General features: G+C 44.1%; 1 protein-coding gene across 1 annotated transcript in view; it reads left to right on the top strand.

The window, feature by feature from the left end:
- The window catches only part of T265_06336 (hypothetical protein), a gene marked incomplete at both ends in the record, with an annotated part of 59,822 nt that extends 46,315 nt beyond the window's left edge, over nt 1-13,507 (top strand). Inside the window, 4 exons of the mRNA XM_009171569.1 lie at nt 6,066-6,193; nt 11,903-11,972; nt 12,592-12,693; nt 13,261-13,507. Coding sequence (XP_009169833.1) covers nt 6,066-6,193; nt 11,903-11,972; nt 12,592-12,693; nt 13,261-13,425 — 465 coding nt within the window. The remainder of the gene's footprint in view (nt 1-6,065; nt 6,194-11,902; nt 11,973-12,591; nt 12,694-13,260) is intronic.
- Nucleotides 13,508-21,317: the final 7,810 nt, after the last annotated feature.

Here is a 21,317-nt window from a genome sequence, read left to right on the forward strand (position 1 = left end):
AAGTGATTCGAGCCGGGATTCAGTTGGCTTGAAAAAGAAGGTAGTTTGTCAGTACATATGACATTGAAGTACTTAGGGAAGGATGATTATGGGATCGTTCGTGAATTCCCGGAAACCCTGAAGCGTTCAGCTGAGAAAAAATGAAATGCACATATTGGGGCTCAAAATACCAAATCCCCTTCCAAAGTGGTCCGCCTATTCCCATTCGAATTGGTTGCTGCGTATCAAGAGTTCATTAATGCGTGAGGAGCAAAGAAAGTTAAATAACTGTACATTTAAGCACACAGAGGATAGTTGTGCAATTGGTGGTATTCGGTCACCACCGGCTGTGAATTTATGCAATTTGGTAGGTGGACGTAACATACTACTCATGAAGTTGCTGAAATCTCTTCGACAACTCTTAATCAGTCTCGCCCCTCAGGTAGGTGCAGCCTCCTAGTTTCCGTCAGTCTTATGTTCTACTGGAACCCGATTTGGACTGCGTTTGCCACATACTCTTATTTGCATACGAAATTAGCTTTGATGATAGATTCAACCAAATCCAGCTGAAAGTCTCGTTAATGACTGCCTTCGAATCAATGTGCTGCACAATTGTAGCGTGAAGCCCAAGAAGAACACCGTAAATATGAGTTTCAGTTAGATCCAGTTGAGTCGCCCGTTCAAAACCATACTACTGTACAAAAGAGATGATCTGGTGAATCTGGTGATTGATTCTGGAACGCTGTTGGCCGATATACAGCGTATAAAACTGCTTGGGCAACTCAGAACGAAGAATTCATAGGTGATGGGATGCAACCTTTCAGGATATCTGCCATTCAGTGGGCTTTGCAATTTGGAAACGTCCTCTAGAGATATTTCGCTGCATCCTTTTCCGGCATGAGTAACGAGTGATCCTGCTGAGGCATCAGCAGGCATCAGCATCAGCTCAGAACTTGGCGAGCACGCATGTATTCTGTACTTTCTTTCTGGAGGAGGCTTTATTGGACTCAACTCTGGAATTGAAATTTTATCCTTATCAGATGGAACAACACTGTCTTAATATAAGCAGGAATCTGATATCAGGGAGATCCTGGTGCGCCACACTCAAAGAATCACTGATCCCCTGGTATCGGGACTGCATGCAGGGGGGTTGCCACGTTGGGGTTTCATAGCAGTCCGCGTTTCACGGCACCTACCGTCGTTCTTGAGTATTCTGAAATAAACTTTCTTGGTAAATGTGGTCAGAGTTTCTGTTTCACCGTGGCCGGGCCATTCCTCTTCACAAATCTGATCGGTTTTGCACACAAGTCACCCCTTGAACGTGTTCTAGGATGTAGGTTCTTTCGGTCACAATCCACTTCGAAGGGATACGACAGCTTTAGGTGGTCGTTGGCTTGTTCGCTGAGCTGGGAAATTTGATAACAAACGTTTTATCAGCAATCAAGTTGACATTATCCGTGCGTTGTGAGCGTAGTGGACCATAGAGATGGCTCGGTAATAATTGTGGTACAACCATCGCTCTCTAACAACGCACTGATGTTGCCACTTCAACTGGCGATGAAACGTTTACAATCAAACTGCCTAGCTCAGGGAAGAAACCAACGACCATCTGCACTACCTGAGCTACCAGTGTAACGGTGTTACTACTGATGGGGGGCATATTAGTAGTATATTTTCTTGTAAATTCGTCTTGCGTCTCTATTGCGGAATTTGTGGAGCCGCTTTGTAGAATTTCCTTGGACTTGAGCAACAGTCAATTACTATCAAGGAAAGTTCAGGAAGACGCGTTCAAGAGAAGATGGATGCTCAGTTTTTGTAAATCAGATGCATATGAGAGTATTGATTCCCTGTCCAATAGTCTTTAACTGGTCATTTGGCATTTTCTAATAAATAACTCCGCAGCGAAGGCCTTCTTCCTTTCCTCAGCATTTTGCTTCATAGAAAAGACCTTGAGATAAGAATTTACGAAGTCACTGAGAAAGGTATGAAGGGGCTGCTGGTTCGGTTCACGAAAGAAATGAATTCGGATGATTCGCACATCACACTGAGATGAGTGAAATCGGTAGCACTGCCACGCTCTGTTGTGCAGGCGTTTGAGAAAGCTTCCACTGCCCCGGAGAAGAATAGATAAGGTCTTCCAAAGAACAAGGGACGGACTCATGTAGACTTTTCCGAGCACAGTCTGCTAAAGATTTGGGTTTATGGTGTGCGACCAGAGAATGCTGCGAAGTTTAGTTTGCATAGCACCCGCGTTGAAATACGTAGTTGGACGATACATGCGGCAGATTATTATGCCATTCAGCTGTGTTATCTCGATGGAACCAACACTTTGGAGCTCTGTTTCCTCTAGTCACTTGTAGTGCGATAGTAAGCAGTTCGGTGATCTTTCCCGTCGGCAATAGAATGCTGACTGAGATAGTGGATGTAACGTGGAATCCGCTGATGACGAACACGACTCCTGAGTGTGCGTTGATTTTGAACCGTTCTTTGGTACTTAAGAAACCTGTTTCTGTCACAACTCTTTAGAACGTGGCCAAAATTATTAGAGCTTGCTTCCCGGACGTTTATCAAATGAGATTTTGGCTTGGTGGTTGTTGAACGCGCCAACTTAGCACAATTCAAAAATGTATGAACGTCAGTGTTGTTTATCGATTTTGGGTCTTGTGTGCGCAAGGTGAGATTTTTGCTGATTGGACGATCGTGGCCGCATAAGTTACTAGGGCGTCGGAGGGTTCTAAACCTCATGAATTCCGTGGAGTGTGCACTGCCAGCGTATCCGAATCAGAATGTACTATAGACTGGAAAACAGGAAAACGAGGAGCGTGAATGAAGGTCCGAACTACTTGGTTGTTTCGATAGTTCATTTGGTAGGTAGAGATACAGCAAATGTGATCTTATAGTTTGCGACAGCATCCAAGTCACGTTCAGAGATTCCTTGAACCAGAGTTTCCTGCCACCACAGTGTTCTCAGTGCAAACGCCAGCTGCTGATATTTTCAAATCTGCCGCCTGATGCCTATATGGTATCGCCAAACAAACCGTTAATACTAAATTATTCTACCATTGTACTCATTACCCAATCAATGTAGACGTTGGATTTATTGTATTCAAGTTGGCGCATTTTTTAAGTATGATCCTCTCCTGACCGGCAAACTTGTGTCCCCCGAGAAGTAGGTCAGTCAGCTTTTCTTTCGTTTAAATTCTGGTTTATTGTGCCTGTCCTGCACCAAGTTAAATGTACTTAGCGAAATACACTAATTTGCAAACTAATTTGGTTTTACCAGAGACTCATCTGGAACCCAGCTAAATCGAAGGGCTTTCAGCAACCTTATGAGTAGTGCATTGCAAATTAAATGCATTTCCGAACAGCTGATCTGCACAGCATAGCCATCATCATCATCGGCAGTAGGACATCAATGTTCAACAACAGTGCTCCGCTGCCGTACAACAATCATTTTTCAAAGACTTATTGTGGAGAAAAGAATAAAGGCGGATTCGGAAGGAACTTAGTGCTAGCTTACTACAATCATTCCGGGGGGGGGCCTTTACCTCCAGACACTCATTCAGACAATCTGGACAGAAACTGAAAGCAGCCATATCTTGCACAGTCTCCAACCAGGTGCAGTGAGGATCACGCGGTCCTGGAATCCGAGTAACACCGACAGCTCCCAGGCGTTCCACAATCTCTTTCATACCCCTCTGCCAGGTCGAAGGATGGCCACCTCGCTGCTTCCGCCAATCTGAGTTGGACATGGGAGGCAGAACTCTCTTTCGCAAACGATGGTTTGCCTTACGCAACACATGTCCCAACCAACGCAGCTTCTGGTACTGGGCACAGTCCAGGATGGAAATTCTCGTTGCACAACCGAAAACTCATATTCTTATTGCCTCATTACGGATTCTCGGAACCACCGCACGCGAGCTGTGGTCCTCCGACAACTATTGTCGAACATCTGAAGACGTCTCAGTTCCATTGCTCGAACAGGCGAAGTCTCACAGCCATACAACAAAACAGCTTGTACTGTAGCTTGATACACACGTCCGTTGAGATTCAGGGATACACCACTCTGACGTCATAGGTATCTCAACCCAGTAAACTCGACCCGAGCCTTGCAGACTCGTGCATTCACCTCATCTGTTACACTACAATCAGAGCTAATGAAAATTCCAAGGTACGTAAAACGCTCCACAACTTCGAGTGTTTCTTCCTGGACTGTAAGTGGCGTGTTTAGTGACTGCATGTCCAGAAGCATGACCTCACACCTTTTGGGTGCAAAGCATAGCCAAGGATATTCACGACTCTCAAACAGATTTGTAAAGTGACCATAAATTTTTTCGATGTGTTTGTAATCTATTTGAGCTTAAGTTGTTTGTGTGTAGTCTTGCCTGGTGGACAGCAAGCGTCTTGCGTTATTCGGCAACGTTTCTCTCGTTTGAGTAGAATCAGTCGACTTGTGAGTAGATAAATACATGTGACGCGTGACCTTACAGGCTTTGAGTGCACCATATGTGGTACGAAACCATCGAACACAACAGTTTTACTCAATCATAGGCACAAGTGTGCCTCTTTGGTCTTCAGAAATGAACGTTATTCCACTTTATCCGTATGAACATCTCCAACAGTTGTCTGAAACAGAGCGTAGCTAGTCAGGTCTTTCGGTACTGTTGCTGGAATTCACTAGGAAGCACACTGGTGCACACGAAGAACGGTACGACACGGTGAAAAGTACCTCCAGGTGGAGCCAGCGCTCTAGCACCTGAGGTAAGGAATACACGTTACAACAAAAAATTTTGCTCCCCTCTTTTTGACTGCAACCAAAATCACTGATCCAGCTAGAAGAGACAGGATTGGGTAATATCAGGTTGGTGACATGGCTGCATATCACAGCCCTCTAGTGTAGTCGGCTCGACACTACTGAGATAAGAGTGATGACGCCGTCTATTTACAGACTGGTTCTTGGTGGTACATAGAAACACTTAGAAAGTTAAACCCAGTTAATACTAATGAAACAGCTGTTTGTTAGAATAAATTGTGGAAGTGAACTTTTGGGGTGTCCACAGCACGCTTGTTTGTGTAGATTCACTCGTCCAAATGTATCGGAGCAAAACCTTTCAGATGTTAGCCACGGTGGTTTTTCTCATGTTAGTGGGAACACGATGTTCCGGCCTTGAGATTTTCGTTCACATCTGAAGGTTCTCCTTCACTACCTTTCATGTTTATTCCATATACTGCCCATGGGAGGTGGCTCGCCCTCAAATAAAAATGGCAGAGGAGTCTGTAAAAGGTCAAGTAAGAGTACAGTATCATCTTGAAATAATCAGGTTTTTGATATATGCTCAAATATGGTCATCCTACCAGAACACTGATCGTTTGAGAGAGATTGAGCCCTTTGAGTGCCGAAAAACAGAGTTGCAATTTGGGACTTCTTCCTCCTTGTTTGGAATCCTCAGTGGTGCGCATCGCACAAACTTCCAGAGTAAATGTAACCTCCTGGATGGCGTCTGACATCTCCGACCCTGAAGCGAGCCCAAGCCTATTCAGAGACGCACCATAACCGCTTCGCCATAACACATTTTACAACGGACACGTTATGGCAAACAAAACGAAATTTGCACTCATCATTTTGAAGGATTCTTGTTGCTTGTTAGGATACGCAGGGGCCATCAGAACCCTCCCCAAATTACATGAACGCATCCGGCGAAGGGTCAATCACATTCTGTATCGAAATCTACATCGAAACTACCGTTTCTATCATGTTTTGGGGTCATCAGGCAAACATATTCCGTTGAATTAAAGATGATAAACCTTTAAATTGAACAGCGATTTGCTTGCAAGTTGTTCGTTGAAAGTCGTTTACATGTTGCTTTCGTTGAAACTGAAGGTGATGCACCAAACAAGCCCCATCGGAATTCTTCCGCAGAATTATCCAATAGCTTCTTTGTTGTTGACATCAGTTTCGTGAGACAGAACTGCTCAAAACTGTATGTAATGTGAACTGGCATATTCAGTTTCTCTTTGTAATTATATCAGTATCCACTTGAGGTGTGGACCAGACTGAAAACATTTATTCCCCCTTCTACTTTCAGTTAAGGCATTCCGCGGCCAATGTGCTCCGTGAAACGTGGCTATTTTACAAACACACTCGTTTGGTCAAGCGCGTCAACGCGAGTCGCGTGAGGCGACATCAACGGAAGTTCCTTGCGGCGATAAATCGGTTGGTTGATGTGTCATGTATCTTTTTCAATTTGTTTATTTGTTTATTACTTCAGTGCACAGGAGAGGTCAGAACGCACCATCGACGTAGTACCTTATGGCCCGATGTCCTTCATGAGTTTCTAAAAGTGCTTTTCAGTAGATAGTACGTTTCTACGCTGTACGAATCATTCCCAGGCTACTCTTTTCAAAAACGAGCCGAGTCTATTAGCGCTGATGTAGAAGCATCTGCAACATGCTGTGTTTTAGATCAGTACTTGTTCTCGTGACCTTTAACTCAGACAAATGAAGTGCAAGACCACCACTCACCACTGATTTAATCGACCATGAATGCAAAAAAATTTCGCAACCATTCCTCAGTTTGCAAACGCTCGTGAATTTATCCGAATTGGATGTCTTGACAGGCGATCAACGTAGTCATGACAGTTTCTGGGTTCGAGACCTTGGGTAAACTGATCACACCACTAAGTTTAATCGAGCTATCCTCTTCGGATGTGACAACCAAGGTGTGTTGATGGAGTGATCGCAAGACGCCCGCCTCGCTACCAGATAACCGGGATCTAAACTCCTTGCACAAGCGTGGGTATGTTGGCGTGGCACAAAAGAAAAACTCCAGTCCATTGCTACACCTCTGTGAGTTGGAATGAGAGAGATAACTGCACAACAATAACTTTCCAGATTGGAAAAGAAACCAAAATTAATTGATTAGTGAGCCAGGCAGAAGAGGCAGAGGTAGTACTATTGATTGTCCTATGAATTCTGTAAACTCCTTTGAATCGGCACACGTAAGAAGTTTGGCTTAGTGAGTTGGGGTGAGTACTAACCACTGAAACACCACGCGTAAGCCTACTAGTGTCAAACGTCGGTAAAGACGTTCCAATACGGTTGAAGTGAGGAAAACAAGATTCAAGTAGTTTTATTCATCTTAATATATGTCGATATCCTAATACATCAAGACAACCTACAATTCAACCGACTTAGCGATCGCCTTAGCTTAAACAGACGGAAACTGGGTCTCTCCTATACAAAAAATAGTGAAATCGCTTAACAGTAGGTCTGCCTTGTTTGCTCGTTAGCATTGCTCTGCGTATCACGCACTGATGCTGTCTTTTCGACTGTTGAGGAAGAACTCACGGGATAACTGCTCGATTTGCTGAGAAGATGAACAGTCACGTGATCAACAGTCAACAAACTCAGCAAGATTTTGGGATGTCCATTTAATTGTCGGCCTGTAAAATTCCTTTTTAAGGACAGACTTGGCGAAAACCAGTCAAAACTGTCCTTTTTAATGTTTTTTTCAACTACACGTGCTGTACCAGGCCGCCCCGTGTTTCATTTGATGCGATATTGGAGATATCGCATATGTAACATACTACTCATAAGGTTGCTGAAAACTCCTCGGCAGCTTCCCTCTTACCGGGGCTCATCAGGCAGGGTGACTCAATTGAACCTATTCAAAATCAGATGGGAGATGAGCCGTTTATCTTATGAGCCACAATGACGGTGCAACCGATCGTGAGCTGTCTGAAAGTTTTCAGCAACCTTATTAGTAGTGTTACGTTCATAAAAATTAAGTGACTTTTGGGATGTGTAATCAAAGAGACGTGCTTAACTTATCCTTCCTTAATTTAGTGGACAGTTTCAGAACTAGGCCAGTAGCAACTTTTTTTTATTACAACCAATCTGCTAAAATTCCGAAAAATTTTGATTGGACGAAAGTGGAAGCTGGAAAATGTTTCGGCGGACACTGTTGCTTGAATAGAAGCATCAGTAAATCTGGTATGGAAAAGCTTATCGATACTTCCGAAATCCGAACTTTCTTTAAGTTTCGTCGGACTGAAGATGACTTTTAAATTTGCCTCTCATCAGTGTTTTTCTACAGTTTTAAAATGCCTGTTGACCTCGAGTTCAAGGCGAATGTTCTTGTAAGCATAACTTGAATTTGCGAAAGTATCCAACGTAGACGAACCCCCTAATCATGGTCTTGGTGACAAGATCAACTTCACGCGGTTTTCCGACTGATTACAACATATCGGACGTATTAATTCAGGTTTGTTTTGCAAAGTTTCCTTTGCAAATTCGGCCAGCTGCAAGCCACGCGTCACATCCGACTGAGCGATCTGTAAAGAATGTCGTTCGACGTAAAATCTTGTTAAAAAGACAGGTGTGACGACAAGGATCCTTGTCGACGTGTGGCATTTACGACGAACGTTTGACACCACACTTTTTTCAGCGTTCAAAAGAGGGGCGTTTACTAATTTTAGGATTCTAGTTTCGTAAAATCAGGTTGGAGAATGCTTTGTGCACCAGTATACCAATATTTAGCGTGACAAATTGCAGTGCAGGGAACAACTCGCCGTCGAAACTCGCCGAAAATGGGTACGTGTTGGAAAGTGTGGCAAACTTAAAACGGAGGCCATTTTTTCAATAGTGATATCTCCCTATCAGCGGAGTTAATCTCGGCTGAAAGGCCGAGAAGCTACGTACAGCTGTTTCATCCTTAGCATCACTCATCCTTCAGTCCAGAAAACTACATCACGTGGTCGCTTCATGTAGTGAGTGTGATGACTTCTCACCAAGACCTTTGTCCAGTTAGGCATCCTCAGCGTGAGATCTATTCACGTAGGGCCGCACAGATTTACAGTTAGCTTCTGTCCCGTAGGATGGCGACTTTAGTCTGATCTGTGTTACATAAGTAAAAATGGATTCAGACCAAGTATATGTTGAGTGCCCGAAAGCGATATGACAGCAAGGTTGGAGAAAGCGCCATTTTGTTTGTCTGTATAGTAGAAAATCAATACGGAATGCCCTTGAAAACTCCACCACTTATCTGAAAGTATTTCACCAACTTTACAATAATGTGGTGTTCTTTCTCAATGAGCATGAGGAATAAATCACCAGAAGATTCATCCAAAGTGGAAAGACTGATTCGGAGGTGCACCTCATAAAACGGTCTCCTGGTACGTACAACTGACCAAGTCTGAGTGATTGGAAGTTTACACGTCAACCGTCAACGGACACGACCGCTTCGTAGTGGAATCGAGCATCTTTGGCAGTCATTTGAGTTTAGGGTGGCAGAACATCTCATGCCGTTTTCTGGACCGCCTAGTGAACACTTCAAGAGTTTATCCCGGCAACCTTATAACTTCAGATGTGTCTGGAGAGTTGGGGTAGGTTAAAAGGGGCCGTGACACCGGCAAAACGATTTGATTAGATAGATAAACTAGGAAAGTGTGTGCATGCAACTGAACAAAAGCACTGGGAACGCGATACACGCTGCAGACTGTTGTGGCATACCCTGTTCCGTTTGCTTTAACCTTTTCGAAACTGCAATAGACAGATATTACCAGACACGTTTGCACAATACAAGGCAGGCGGTCATTAAAACTCCCCAAAGCATCGCAGTGAAAGCAATTCACTGAGCTAGAATTGCGACGAAAAGGGACGTGTGAAGTGACTCATCGGCAAAGAGGGCATTTTGAATTCGTGCACTTTCGAATTTTACAGGAAAACAGATTCGACGCATAGTCCAAACTCAGTGGTCCTCTTGTTTGGTGCCAGATTATGTAACCGTGGGCAGTGGCCATTTTTCGAATAAGAGTCTGACGAAACAGGATGGTCACTTTTCTTGACAAATATTCTCGTGTGCACAGGAAATCTGTTCTGGTGGGTGACTCAACTGAATCCGGCTGAATTCATCGTGTACGGTAGTCCGCTTTGAAGCATTTTCAGTAACCTCACGAGTAGTGTTTTAGGTTCAGATGACAATGATGGTCATTCGTTTGGGGAAAGCCATCAAAATGTCAGGAGAGGGAAGTTTGAGGTGGCTAGATTTTTCTGGTCTTAGTTTGTCTGACTTGGGGTTCAACCACGCCACGTGCTCTAGTAATTATTTGGTTGTACTCTTGATATATACGGTACTTTTTGGGTGGTTCGCGCGCTTGTTCAAGCCACTAATTCACAAGTGTGCTTGAAAAACTCAGATGATTTACAAAAGTCCACGCCTCAAGCGGGGGGTGGTTTATGTGAACCAGCATTTAGAAGTACGTATCACCCAGGTGCTCCATCTTTATTTGGGTCTGTCCCATTGGCTGCAGAACCTCAGCCTGAGTGCTGATGTCATTGCCAGAAAAGTGCAGATAAAAATCCGTCGGTTTTTATACATAAATCTGAAACAAAATCTGGGATAACTTGTCCATTTTTCACCATATTAAAACATGTCATCACCGTAAAAGTTAAGAACGCCAGTGAGAGCGACTGAATTCCTCAGTTGATTGATGTTCTGTCTTGAACCCTTTGACTTTTTCTCGCCTGACGAAATTCTCTTATGAGACAACCCTGGTTATTCTTAAAATATATTCTAGAAGAGATTGCGTCGACAGAGTTGTCAGTGAAATTGAATGGAGCGCGTCGTGCTGCTGTTCGGAGATGTAAAATCCAACTGAACATTAAGTAGTATATGCTAACAAAATATTTGGTCTTAAGGGCGAATGAACCTAACTTTTTAAACCCAACGTTATCTGCCTATCGAGCCTTTGAAAGACGTTATATCTGCAGGGGAATAAGAGCCCACTGACTGAGTTACTTCGTGAATTTTGACACCAGATCATACAAGTTTTTTTGGAAAGCCGAGATTGCCATCTTGTTTTTCTGAAAAGTTGATAGAGGAAACACGAAGCGCAACACATTTTCCTGCTCAAGCGATCACCCGTTGTTCCCTCGATGACGGTACGAAAGATTTCGGTGTGTATATGGTTATACAACCAGTATACAACCATAGTCTTATGACCCTACTTTTTAGCATTATATATACTGTTTATTGATCCGGTAGTTGTTGATCTGTTCCCCTAGTTTGGAAATATACTTGCAGACTCTCCTCACCATTCGATGAGAACAAGTTTAGTGAATCCTCGAAACAGGAGAGCAAAACAAATGCAGATATTGATCAACTGCAGGTGAGGACTGAGCACGGAAAATTAAGAAATTAGATCCACAGCTACAGAAGATTTTGCGTTCCAAATGAAGATTCCGGTGGAGCCACTCTATGCTGAAGGTAAAATCCACTGTTCAACTGTTTCATTCTTACCAGGAATAAGCGGAAAGTGGCATCTCACGAAACTCCTTGGACTTTCGAATGCACGACCTTACGGCCGAACGGCTAAAGCCGCAGTTTCGAAACTCTCTTGAGTTTCATTAGGTACACGCTGCTGATGACTCCCACTGGGGATGAAGCTGCTATACCGAGTTCCTCGACTTCATGACATGATAGTCTTGCTTGATATGCAAGACGAAATCACCATAAGAAATTCCGAGTGTACTTTCAAGGACATTACTTACTAGGTGGATGCAGCATCCATTTTTCAGTTCGGATTGCGGCCAAGACGGGCACATGGTTTCAGAGGGATAGAACATCGAAATCGAGGAGTTGCTCCTCAGACCTTGGTTTTTTCTACCGCGTGAAAACTGATTTCCAAGGAGTGCCTCTAAGAAATCAATAGTTTCGAGTGTGTGTACGACACGAGTCGTTCGTTATCCTCCGCGGTTGGCAAGCAACGAAGGCCTACTAAAGATTGAAGGAAAACACTTGGTACGGTTTCCTTTTCTGCCCGTTCCCAGTCGTTTTACTGCAAAGCATTACCGGCAATCATGAAGTTAAAATCTAACGTGCTATATATTTATTATGCCTGCTGCCAATTGTTTCTCTTTGTAGCTTGCGAAAGGCGAAAGATGACCAGAGAAAATTGAAAGAGGATGCCAATTCCATGGTAGATCTTGCAAAGGTGGGTGCCATGTTGAGCACGACTCACGTCATTAAATTTTGAATATTACTAGGATGTCTATGTATCGGCAGTGGACAGAGTTGAACCTTAGCCAATCATTAGTGACCTACATGTGATCATACGTGGGATCAGTTCCCAACTATAGGCCCGATATTTAACAACGTGACTTTTTCCTTTAGAAGAAAGTCTACCTGTGGTGGATGCACCGATAATAGTGAGATAGTCGTCCTTTTGGTTCCTGGTTGCCATACCACCTGAACGAAGCACGAGGGCTCGGATAATGCCAGATTAGACACGAGTAGTCGAGATGCCCGGGGTTGGGTTCGAACCATGGTAGACTAATATATCAAGGTGTCAGTCGACAGTCCGACCCTTTATACTGCTCACATGGCAGCAAGTCCCCTGTTTTCGCCGAATACATATGATCGGCCAGATGAAAAACCATGAATGCTACGTTATAGTCTCAAAAATCTTCTACCATGATATTCGGGTTCTTTCACTTGAGACGGCATATTGTCTAGATACTCATCTGAGTAGTATTCTATTCGGTCTTACTGCACTCCGCTCAATATCGTCTTTAAAATTGATCTAAATAGCCCTGTTTTTTCTTATTCCTCAGTTGCAAACTGGCATTCACGAAGTGGTCACTTTCATACGAAACGATCAGGCAATTTTTGTACAACGTCTTGTATCGGTGGAAAAGTGCTTAACTCAACTTCAGGTAGGGTTTTGTAGAGTTTTGTACATATCCATCTTTTGCATGTTATTTTCAACCCCAAGACTTCCGGAGAAATGAGGAGACTTGTTGAGCAACTGTCGCAGTAAGAATCACAGATCGATTTGTGAAAAATCAAAATGTCAAACGGGGGATACATCCAGTTTCATCTGGTCTACCGTTTCTATCCCCGTCTGTGTGCCAGTCTCATTACTGGCCAGCCAAACGTTTGTAGCAAAAACGCGTTATAGTTAGGTGGAGAAATGCATAACTCAACATTTCGAGAACTTGCTACATTTCCATGAGCGAATATCAGGAGGAAAGTTGACCGTTGGTTGCCTTCGAAGCAGCTAGGCCCTCTTCGAGGAGCCACAGATCTTGATGCATGGAAGGATCTCCATTGAGAGATCAATTCATTACTAAGTCGTATTCCTTCGTAACACGCTGTTGTGTTCAGAACTCCGAGGCTCACAAAAGAAACTTTGGTATGGAAATTTTTGTCGTGACTTTTCGAACTGTTTCACTTATGTGGATCACTTTTTAGACTCTGTTCTCCCCCGCATCCATTTGCAGGTTCAATTATCACAACTACCGGGTACCCTCACAGAACTACTCCAGTCTCCTAACCGGATAACCACAGAAGCAGCACCCGCTCAAGAGATTTCGGAAGATGACTGCCCGACTAGTTTTAATCCCGCCAATCAGAGTACCCCAACTAGATCTTTTCCCAATTTGTAAACAACGACAGACACAGAGCTAACGTCATTCTGTCACCTTTTGGTCTTTCAGCCGCTACAGACGAACTAACGAAAGATATTGCTAAAAAAACAAACCGAGCAAAAACGCCAACAGCACCAATGTGGATAACTTGTATATTGAATCCATATATTTAGACTTGAATTTGTGGTATCCGGCTTCAATCTTTGGGGAGTTCAGATTTGGGTAAAGGAGGATCGTTCGTTTAAATGGTGTTTTCCCACTTTATCAAGAGTAGTAATAATATACATCAATTTAGTCACGTTCTTCAGGGGAGCAAATGTAGCAGTGTCTTCCGGGATAACGAAAGACTTTCGTATTTACGGATTGGCACCTATGCGGGTTCTGTGCACGTGAACACCTAAAAGTCTAGTCTGTCGTTGGCAACATGTCTAAACACTGGTGGCTCGGATCAGCTGTGGATCAAGTGACGTTTGGTCTGTTCGCCGAGTTTAGAAACGCTTCGTCGCCATGAAAGGAACACTGTCAGTGCGGGGATTTGTTGTATCGTGGGTGGTCGTCTATTGGTTACGCCTGCGCTGAGCCTACCAGACCACGTGATAGGGAGAAGATACAGAACTGGGGACACGGCTGTATTGCCAGGACAAAACATACAGAGCGTCTGCGTAAATATATAGGATGACTAAGTAGCCAAATATGGTCATTCACTTGTTCGTTCTGTACAACGAATGGCGGTCGTGAACAGTCTCAGGCCCACTCCGCTGGTCGTATGTCGCTAAGCCGTGTTTGGTGAGAGCCGCCAACTCACCTACTTTCCGGACGAGTCGTACCGATGGTGACCTTGGGGATGGGTCACTCTCTGCACATGTGCTTTTGTACCTATCTGATCGCGTCCTGACAGGACTGACGAAACGTTTGAAAGCCACTTGTCCAGTACGCCGAACACTTGCTACAGATTTCTAAAGATCTTCTCAGCGAACACTGGTTGTGTTTCAGGCTTGACCAGAACAGACAAGTCCTTGTATAATCTCCGTGGACTGTCATTCATGAAAATTGATACCTCGTCCGCTACTTTGATCCGAACCTGCGTGATGAAGCGATACGTACGAAAAATGGACATCACGGTGGCGTGTAATTGTTGAATTCAGGTTTATCCTTCTTAATCAGAGGAACGCCTATACAGCGCTATTTCTCCCTTGAAACGGGGCGAGATGGCCAAAGTGGTTATAGAGCGCGAATTCACTGACACGAAGGTCCGTGGTTCGAACCCGACCTCTGCCCTCGTGCAACCTTCGGGTGGCGTGCTAGTTAAGCACCGAAAGGGTGCCACAGCTGAATGTCATGAAACATAACATGTCTAGTAGCTTGCGCAGTTTAGACGAAGTTACAATCCGTGCAACTCATTTCTAGGCATACTGTGTCGAGTATTTTGTACGAGAAAGTCGCCTCTGGGTTGTTCTAAACCCAAACTGCCATACCGGTCGTGGAATAGAACACCACGCAACTCATTTTCACGCGTGATATCGTAAACTATTTCTCGTAATGCGAGGGCTAAAGACACTCACTGATGCGGCAATTCACGACTATTCGCATTTCATCCTGTAAGTGGAGTTGGTTTATACTAAAAAGCCGAGAAATACCGACGACTAATGAAACTGGCCAAGCAGGTTTTGAACGTTCTGTCTGACTGGGAAGGCATGTTAATCGATCAACACAAACAAGAGGGGTACTGGGTTATCTTTCGAGGAGTCGGGTAAACAGGTCACATCACTCGAACAATAAACAGGTTCGATCGATCAGTCGTAACAATTCAAATGCATACAATGCCAGCTGGTGAAGTAGTGACAACATGCTCGCCTTGCATCTCGGATGCCACAGTCCAACCTCCCCCCTGACCAAGAAAATGCACTGCTGAGGGGCTCTGATATGAGCGAATCTCGAGTCCAATGCTTCCCCCGTTGGGTGTGGACCAACCAGAATTATGGCGCTCAGGCAGAAAGAAGGCTTTTTTCAAAATAAGATAGTGTGAATGTGACTTCAGCCTCTCGGCTGAATGGTTAAGTGTCCGAGCAGCTAGCCTGAGGTCACAGGTTGGCGACTTATTGAAGTTTAGTGAGATGACCCTTCCAGCATTTCCGATGAAGATGCAACAATTGCACAGTACTCCTCAGAGTAGACTGGCATCGCTTACAGGAGGGAATCTCAACCGAGACTTACCAGACCGCTTTGCACTATCAATCTCAATAACTGCCTGATCGGTACCTTAACAGTGCTACATATTGGGCTTTGATTGTCTTACTAGGTCCTATCACAAACAACCACCGCCTTTCCCGGTATACCTTCCGATTATATCTTACCGTTAATTCCTTGGGATTTTTCATCATCGTTGAGCATGAAGGGACTAGTCCCTACCTTCAGCAGACTATCCAACCACCGGGTTGCTTAAAACCGATGCACTTGTGCATTTGCGGATGAATCTGACTTCCTGTGCTGACCGTCCAATAAAATACTACAATATCCCCTGATATCTGACTAGATATACGTTATATCATTTTTGTGAAGGCCGGGTGGCATGAATACACCTAGTGAGTACTACTCAGCATGTGTTCTGAAAGTTGGGCGCATTCCGAAAGTGTTGAAGACCTTATTACTGTTTGATATCTTTCAAGGGATTAACTCGTTCTAACAAACACCCACTGATTACGTGCTGATTGTGATAAGAAGGGCGCCTTCACCAGACACCATTTGTTCAGAGTTTTAGCAAGGTGAATATCCCCACTCGTCCCCTTGAACATCCTCCGGCATTGCTTGATCACTGAACCATAATGAGCAAATACTACAAAGCGGTTTGGTAAATTCCCTCCATCAGATAAATGGAATACTCGTTGCGCATTGAGACACTACTCACTTGCTTCATCAGTAGTATACACCTTTCTATCGGTAGGCATGTCGCCTCTTCAACTTGGAGAACCGGTTTGTGAAAACAATCATTTTGTATAACTCGACCCGAAAGGGTCTGTTTCAGTATATATACATTGTGGTTTCCCCCGACACGAAAACCGTTTACGATGCGCAATCCAAATAGATTAGTTTGGTTAGTGTTTGTCCGGGGTGGACCTTCTGTACATCGTACGATGTGATACTGCGACCACCCCTTGTAAGGCCAGTAACACTACCAAAACCAGTATTCCCTTGGCAACATTAGGGTAGCTTATTGAGGAAACCTCCAATTTAACAACAGTGCCTGAAACAGTATCGAAGAATTGCGTTTGATTCAAGGTTCAGAGGCCTACCCCCGTCTTCAAAATGTTAGATCAATTCAGATCGGCCAAGTCTACTGACCAAGCTCTATCATAAAGTCTGGATTTGGGGTCTGATTTATAACCTACTGTCATGGTTCATGGAACCCAGCTGAGTCTCGTACACGAATGGAGCGTAAACATCCATTACAGTCAAGTTCAAGATGTTCCTTTGAAGCGATCCATCGCAACGATCCTTGAAGATAATGGATTATGAGCACTATTTACTTAATTCATAACACTGTGGATGCCGGAGATTCTCGCTAGTCTGTCGTGATTATGATTAATCCGTTTCAGGAACATCATTTCACAGCGTACCAGAATAAGTTATTTGCGTCTTTGAAAGACAGCTGATATCTGATAGATTGTCATCGATACTGTACACGCAGATCATTTGGTTACAAGCGTCGTCTAGGTTATGAGCATTACAATGGAGACTTTTTTCTTACAATGAGAACATCGGCATGGCTTGAGGTCAACCCATCAGCTGGGGGGTCAAAGTATGCCGTAGAATGCACGACATCGCATGTTAGGGCCAGTAAAGTTGTATGGCGGTGCGTTATCGATTACGTTTCAGGCGCCACCCAACTTTCTAGTGAGGATGCATTTCTAACCAACCTCAAACTGCAAGCAAAAGGAAACATGTAGAGAACAGGCAGTCAGCAATGCCAATATGGTCATTGGGTTTAGAAAATGATCTTATCCGCCCATTCAACTCAGTGTGATTTATATTCCGCATGCTGTTGATGCGAAATCAAGATACAAGTGAAGGATTTCGCTGCGGAGTTATTTATTAAAAAATGCCAGATAACCAGTTACAGACTACTGGACAGGGAAGCAAAACTCTCATTTGCATCTTGTCCACAAAAACTGGACATCCAACTTCTCCTGAACTTGAACTTCTTGAACTTTCCTGGATATTCCTTGACTCCAATCATTCATTGCTCAAATCCGAGCAGATGCTACAAAGCGACACCACAAATTCCGCAGCAGACATCCCTTTTCAAGAGACGCAAAGTGAATTTACAGGAATAAAACATACTACTCGCATGCCTCCCCCATCAGTAGTATCACCGTTACACCAGGTTCTAGCGTCCTAGAGCGGCTTTCACTCTTTCAGCTGGAAGCAAACACCGTTACTAAAAGGCAATGAAGACGGCTCTGTCAGCACAGGCCACAGAATAGTAGTTCACGTAGCAGCATTTCAGTGTGGTGTACAGGAGACATTACCCGTTTTCATAAACCTCCTAAGAAGTTCCTTGTTTGCCTGTTTGAACAGTGAGATCCAGCTATCAGAATACCCCAATGATGCAGGCAGAACTGAACCACATCTGAGAGCTTGTTTCTGCTGATTGATAAACAATGGACAAAGGGAGTACTATTTTGTACGTGTAGTGCTGAGTGTGACACGTTTCTCAATTCCTTGCAGAGACAAGATCGACCGGCTGCGAGTTGTACACAGTTCCTAATTTGTCAAATCACATCCCGTGTAGATCAGCGTTAACTTGACCACGTGATCGTGAGAACGCTGTGTCGCGCCAGACATCTATGGGTAACAAAGATTGGCGTGAACAGTGCTCACAGATCTGCTGAATCTGACAGTTGCGGAGATATTGGTCATGTCTAAATAGATACCTCCATACTGATCATGTGGAGTACATACGAAGAGTTCAAACGCCATCTTCACAGTTTCAAAGCCATTAATTATTGATCTTAAGAACATTTTGGGAAAGCGCTGATGCCATAAAACGAACCGTATGACCTCTTTATCTATTTTCTTGGCGTTTTAACGTACATGTATCCCTCGAAATCGATCTGTGACCGATGTTCCTGAGATTCAATATGACTTTCAAGGTTACAAGTAAAAATGGGTGTTGTTGGAGCACCATTCATTGATTTGCTTTGTTTTTTCACAGCTAGGCACTTGTGATACTTCATGACTTAATTAGTAAAGTGCTGAAACCGAGTGTTTTCAACATGGTGCTACTGGTATTTGTTGTTTATGGTTGTGAGAAAAAATCTCCGTTGCGCAAGGTGATAAAAACTGTCCAGTTTTTCGAGTGCAAGGGGAAAAACGCTTATACTTGTGAACAGAATGGGAGTAGATGTATAAAGTTCATCCCGTCGCAAAGATCCTAGTACCAATGAGTAAAAGGTCCAACATACGTCGTGGAAAACGCACACAGTCAAACGATGAACGTTGTCCCACAAGTCACCTCATAAGTCCACATGAAGTCCAAGTTGGTGACGTCCCATGCTGTTCAAAGACAACTTTACATCGCACGTACACTGTATTTACTGGTAAGTTGACGGTTGCTTTTGACTTTTGCGAACGTGTCTTACTGCGTTCATGTCAGAAGATGACCTCGGACAGTAGGACTGAGTCCATCTGTGATTGTAACCCACACTGGTGCACATAGTCTCTGAGGTGACATCAACGCGGCTTGTGCGTCTGATGAAAGATATCGGAGAATTAAAGGTCTGCGGATGAATTCATCTGGAAGGTGTTCTGCATAACGGTTAAGTTATCCTTAGAACGAACGACAGTAAAACAAAGCTATGCAGTAATAAATTTGAGCGCATTACGTTGCTATAATAAGGCATGATAACGATAAACGTTTTGGTCCTAGACTTCGAGAAACTGCAAAGTTGACGGAAGCCAGAGAAAGGTGAGCAAACAATTCTTCAACTGCGATTTCAACGTTCATCTCAAAAAGACGGATGAAGTTAGAACGCACCGAAAAGGCGATATGTTTTCATAAAATCATACTGCATCGAATCCTGGGAAATCGCTTCAAGTTCAGTCAACATGATTAGCTCTGTGAGACGAGCTAGCTCAAGTGATTAGAGCGCGAATTTACTAACCAGAAGGCCCGTGGTTCGAAGCCGACCTCTGCCTCTTGAATTCCTCTGTTTAGGCTTGGGCAACCTGGCAGTATCCCAGCCCTCGTGCTCCCTTCGGGTGGTATGGCAGCTAGGCACCGAAAGGGTGCTACAGCTGAATGATTAGTCTTTTCTTCAACAACGTTCAACTCACTTTGGTTCATACTGAAAGCTGATGCCATTATTCAAACTGTCTAACGTTCATCGGGCTCAACTGGACTCAACTCCTATTGATCGAACCACCACCCTCAAGGAGAAAGCAAGGCCTCGCAGAAAGGAACCCGGCTGGCTAAAATAATTCCCCTTGCTACGGCTTTCAGTTTGCATTTCATCTAACGTTGCTGCGAAACATGCGCGACTAGGCTTTCAACTGTGCACCGGTTACAGTAATTTCACACTGTCCGACCTATCATTGTATTTTGCAGCCACGTGTGACAACTGTTTGTCAGTAGTACGCAAGGGTTTGGAAATCCAAATGACGCGACTAGGCTTTCAACTGTGCACCGGTTGCAGTAATTTCACTCTGTCCGACGTATCATTGTATTTTACGGCCATGTGTAACAAATGTTTGTCAGTAATACGCAAGGGTTTGGAAATCCAAATCGAGATGCGGTTCTTTAGGTGTGCTAAAAATTAGAGAAGCAATTTTTGGTAATGATCAACAGTATGTATGTTATGCAGCACATACCGTCTGATTAGTCCCTGACTGATGAAGATTGGTCATCCGGGTGTATATAGCCACTCACATATTTCACTTCACGAGCCGCTTCTCCTTTAGGAGGCTCAGGCGACTTGTGGGGTTAATCACGTTGCTCACAGCCAGATGATGCAGCGCGAAACTGCTAGCCGGAAGTCCACCCGTTCGACTCCTGAGCTACGTACCACAGCTGACTCCCAAAATTGATGAAACAGCGTCCCAGTGTCTCTTGGATTCTTAGCCTAGGTTAATCTCACCTACAGGATGAAACAGTCATCAAATTTAGGGTGGATTACGTCACTGAAAGCTTTGCTTGTTGGTCTACCTGTAGGAGAAAGTTTCAGTTATCTAGCCGCACTATCGTTCCGTTAGACAAAAGCGGAGAGCGCCAGTAAACGGCCACCTGGATGCATGCGAACGGAAAATGACCGATACAAAACTGGTGTATATACAGAGCCGTCAGATAACACGCCTAGGAATTCCGCGACCACGATTTTTACGGTCTGAAAACTAATCGATCATTGATTTCTACTAATTCCAAGCAGGTTGTGTTTGAGAGTTAGACTGTGGGAGACGTCAGGTGACGTCAGGATGACATCCTGGATCCAATACCAGCATCTTACCCAGTCCGGTGAGACGCCCATGAAACAACAGCACGACTGATAGAAAATTGACGGCCAACCTCACCTTTTGAAGAACGAGGCAACCAACTGGGGACCATCTATAGACCTAACAACTAGATAAGCCTGCCTGATGAGCCCCAAGAAGGGCGAAACCGGTTGTGGGCTATCAAAGAATTTTCAGCAATCTTGTGAGTAGTTTCCTTCATGAAAATATACTACGGTATCTCGAATATCGTACCAACTGAAACATGAGGCCGTCTGTGTGCAGCATATTCAATTGTAGAATATCATAAACGAGAGATTCAGTTGAGTCTCTCGTGAAAACCACATTGATTTGCAAATGAGTGTAGTTCTCGGAAACGGTGCAGTTTGGGTTTGATGGAAACTCAGGGAATGCACCTACCTGATGAG

Source organism: Opisthorchis viverrini (assembly GCF_000715545.1).
Source record: "Opisthorchis viverrini unplaced genomic scaffold opera_v5_125, whole genome shotgun sequence".
Classification (NCBI taxonomy): Eukaryota; Metazoa; Platyhelminthes; class Trematoda; order Opisthorchiida; family Opisthorchiidae; genus Opisthorchis; species Opisthorchis viverrini.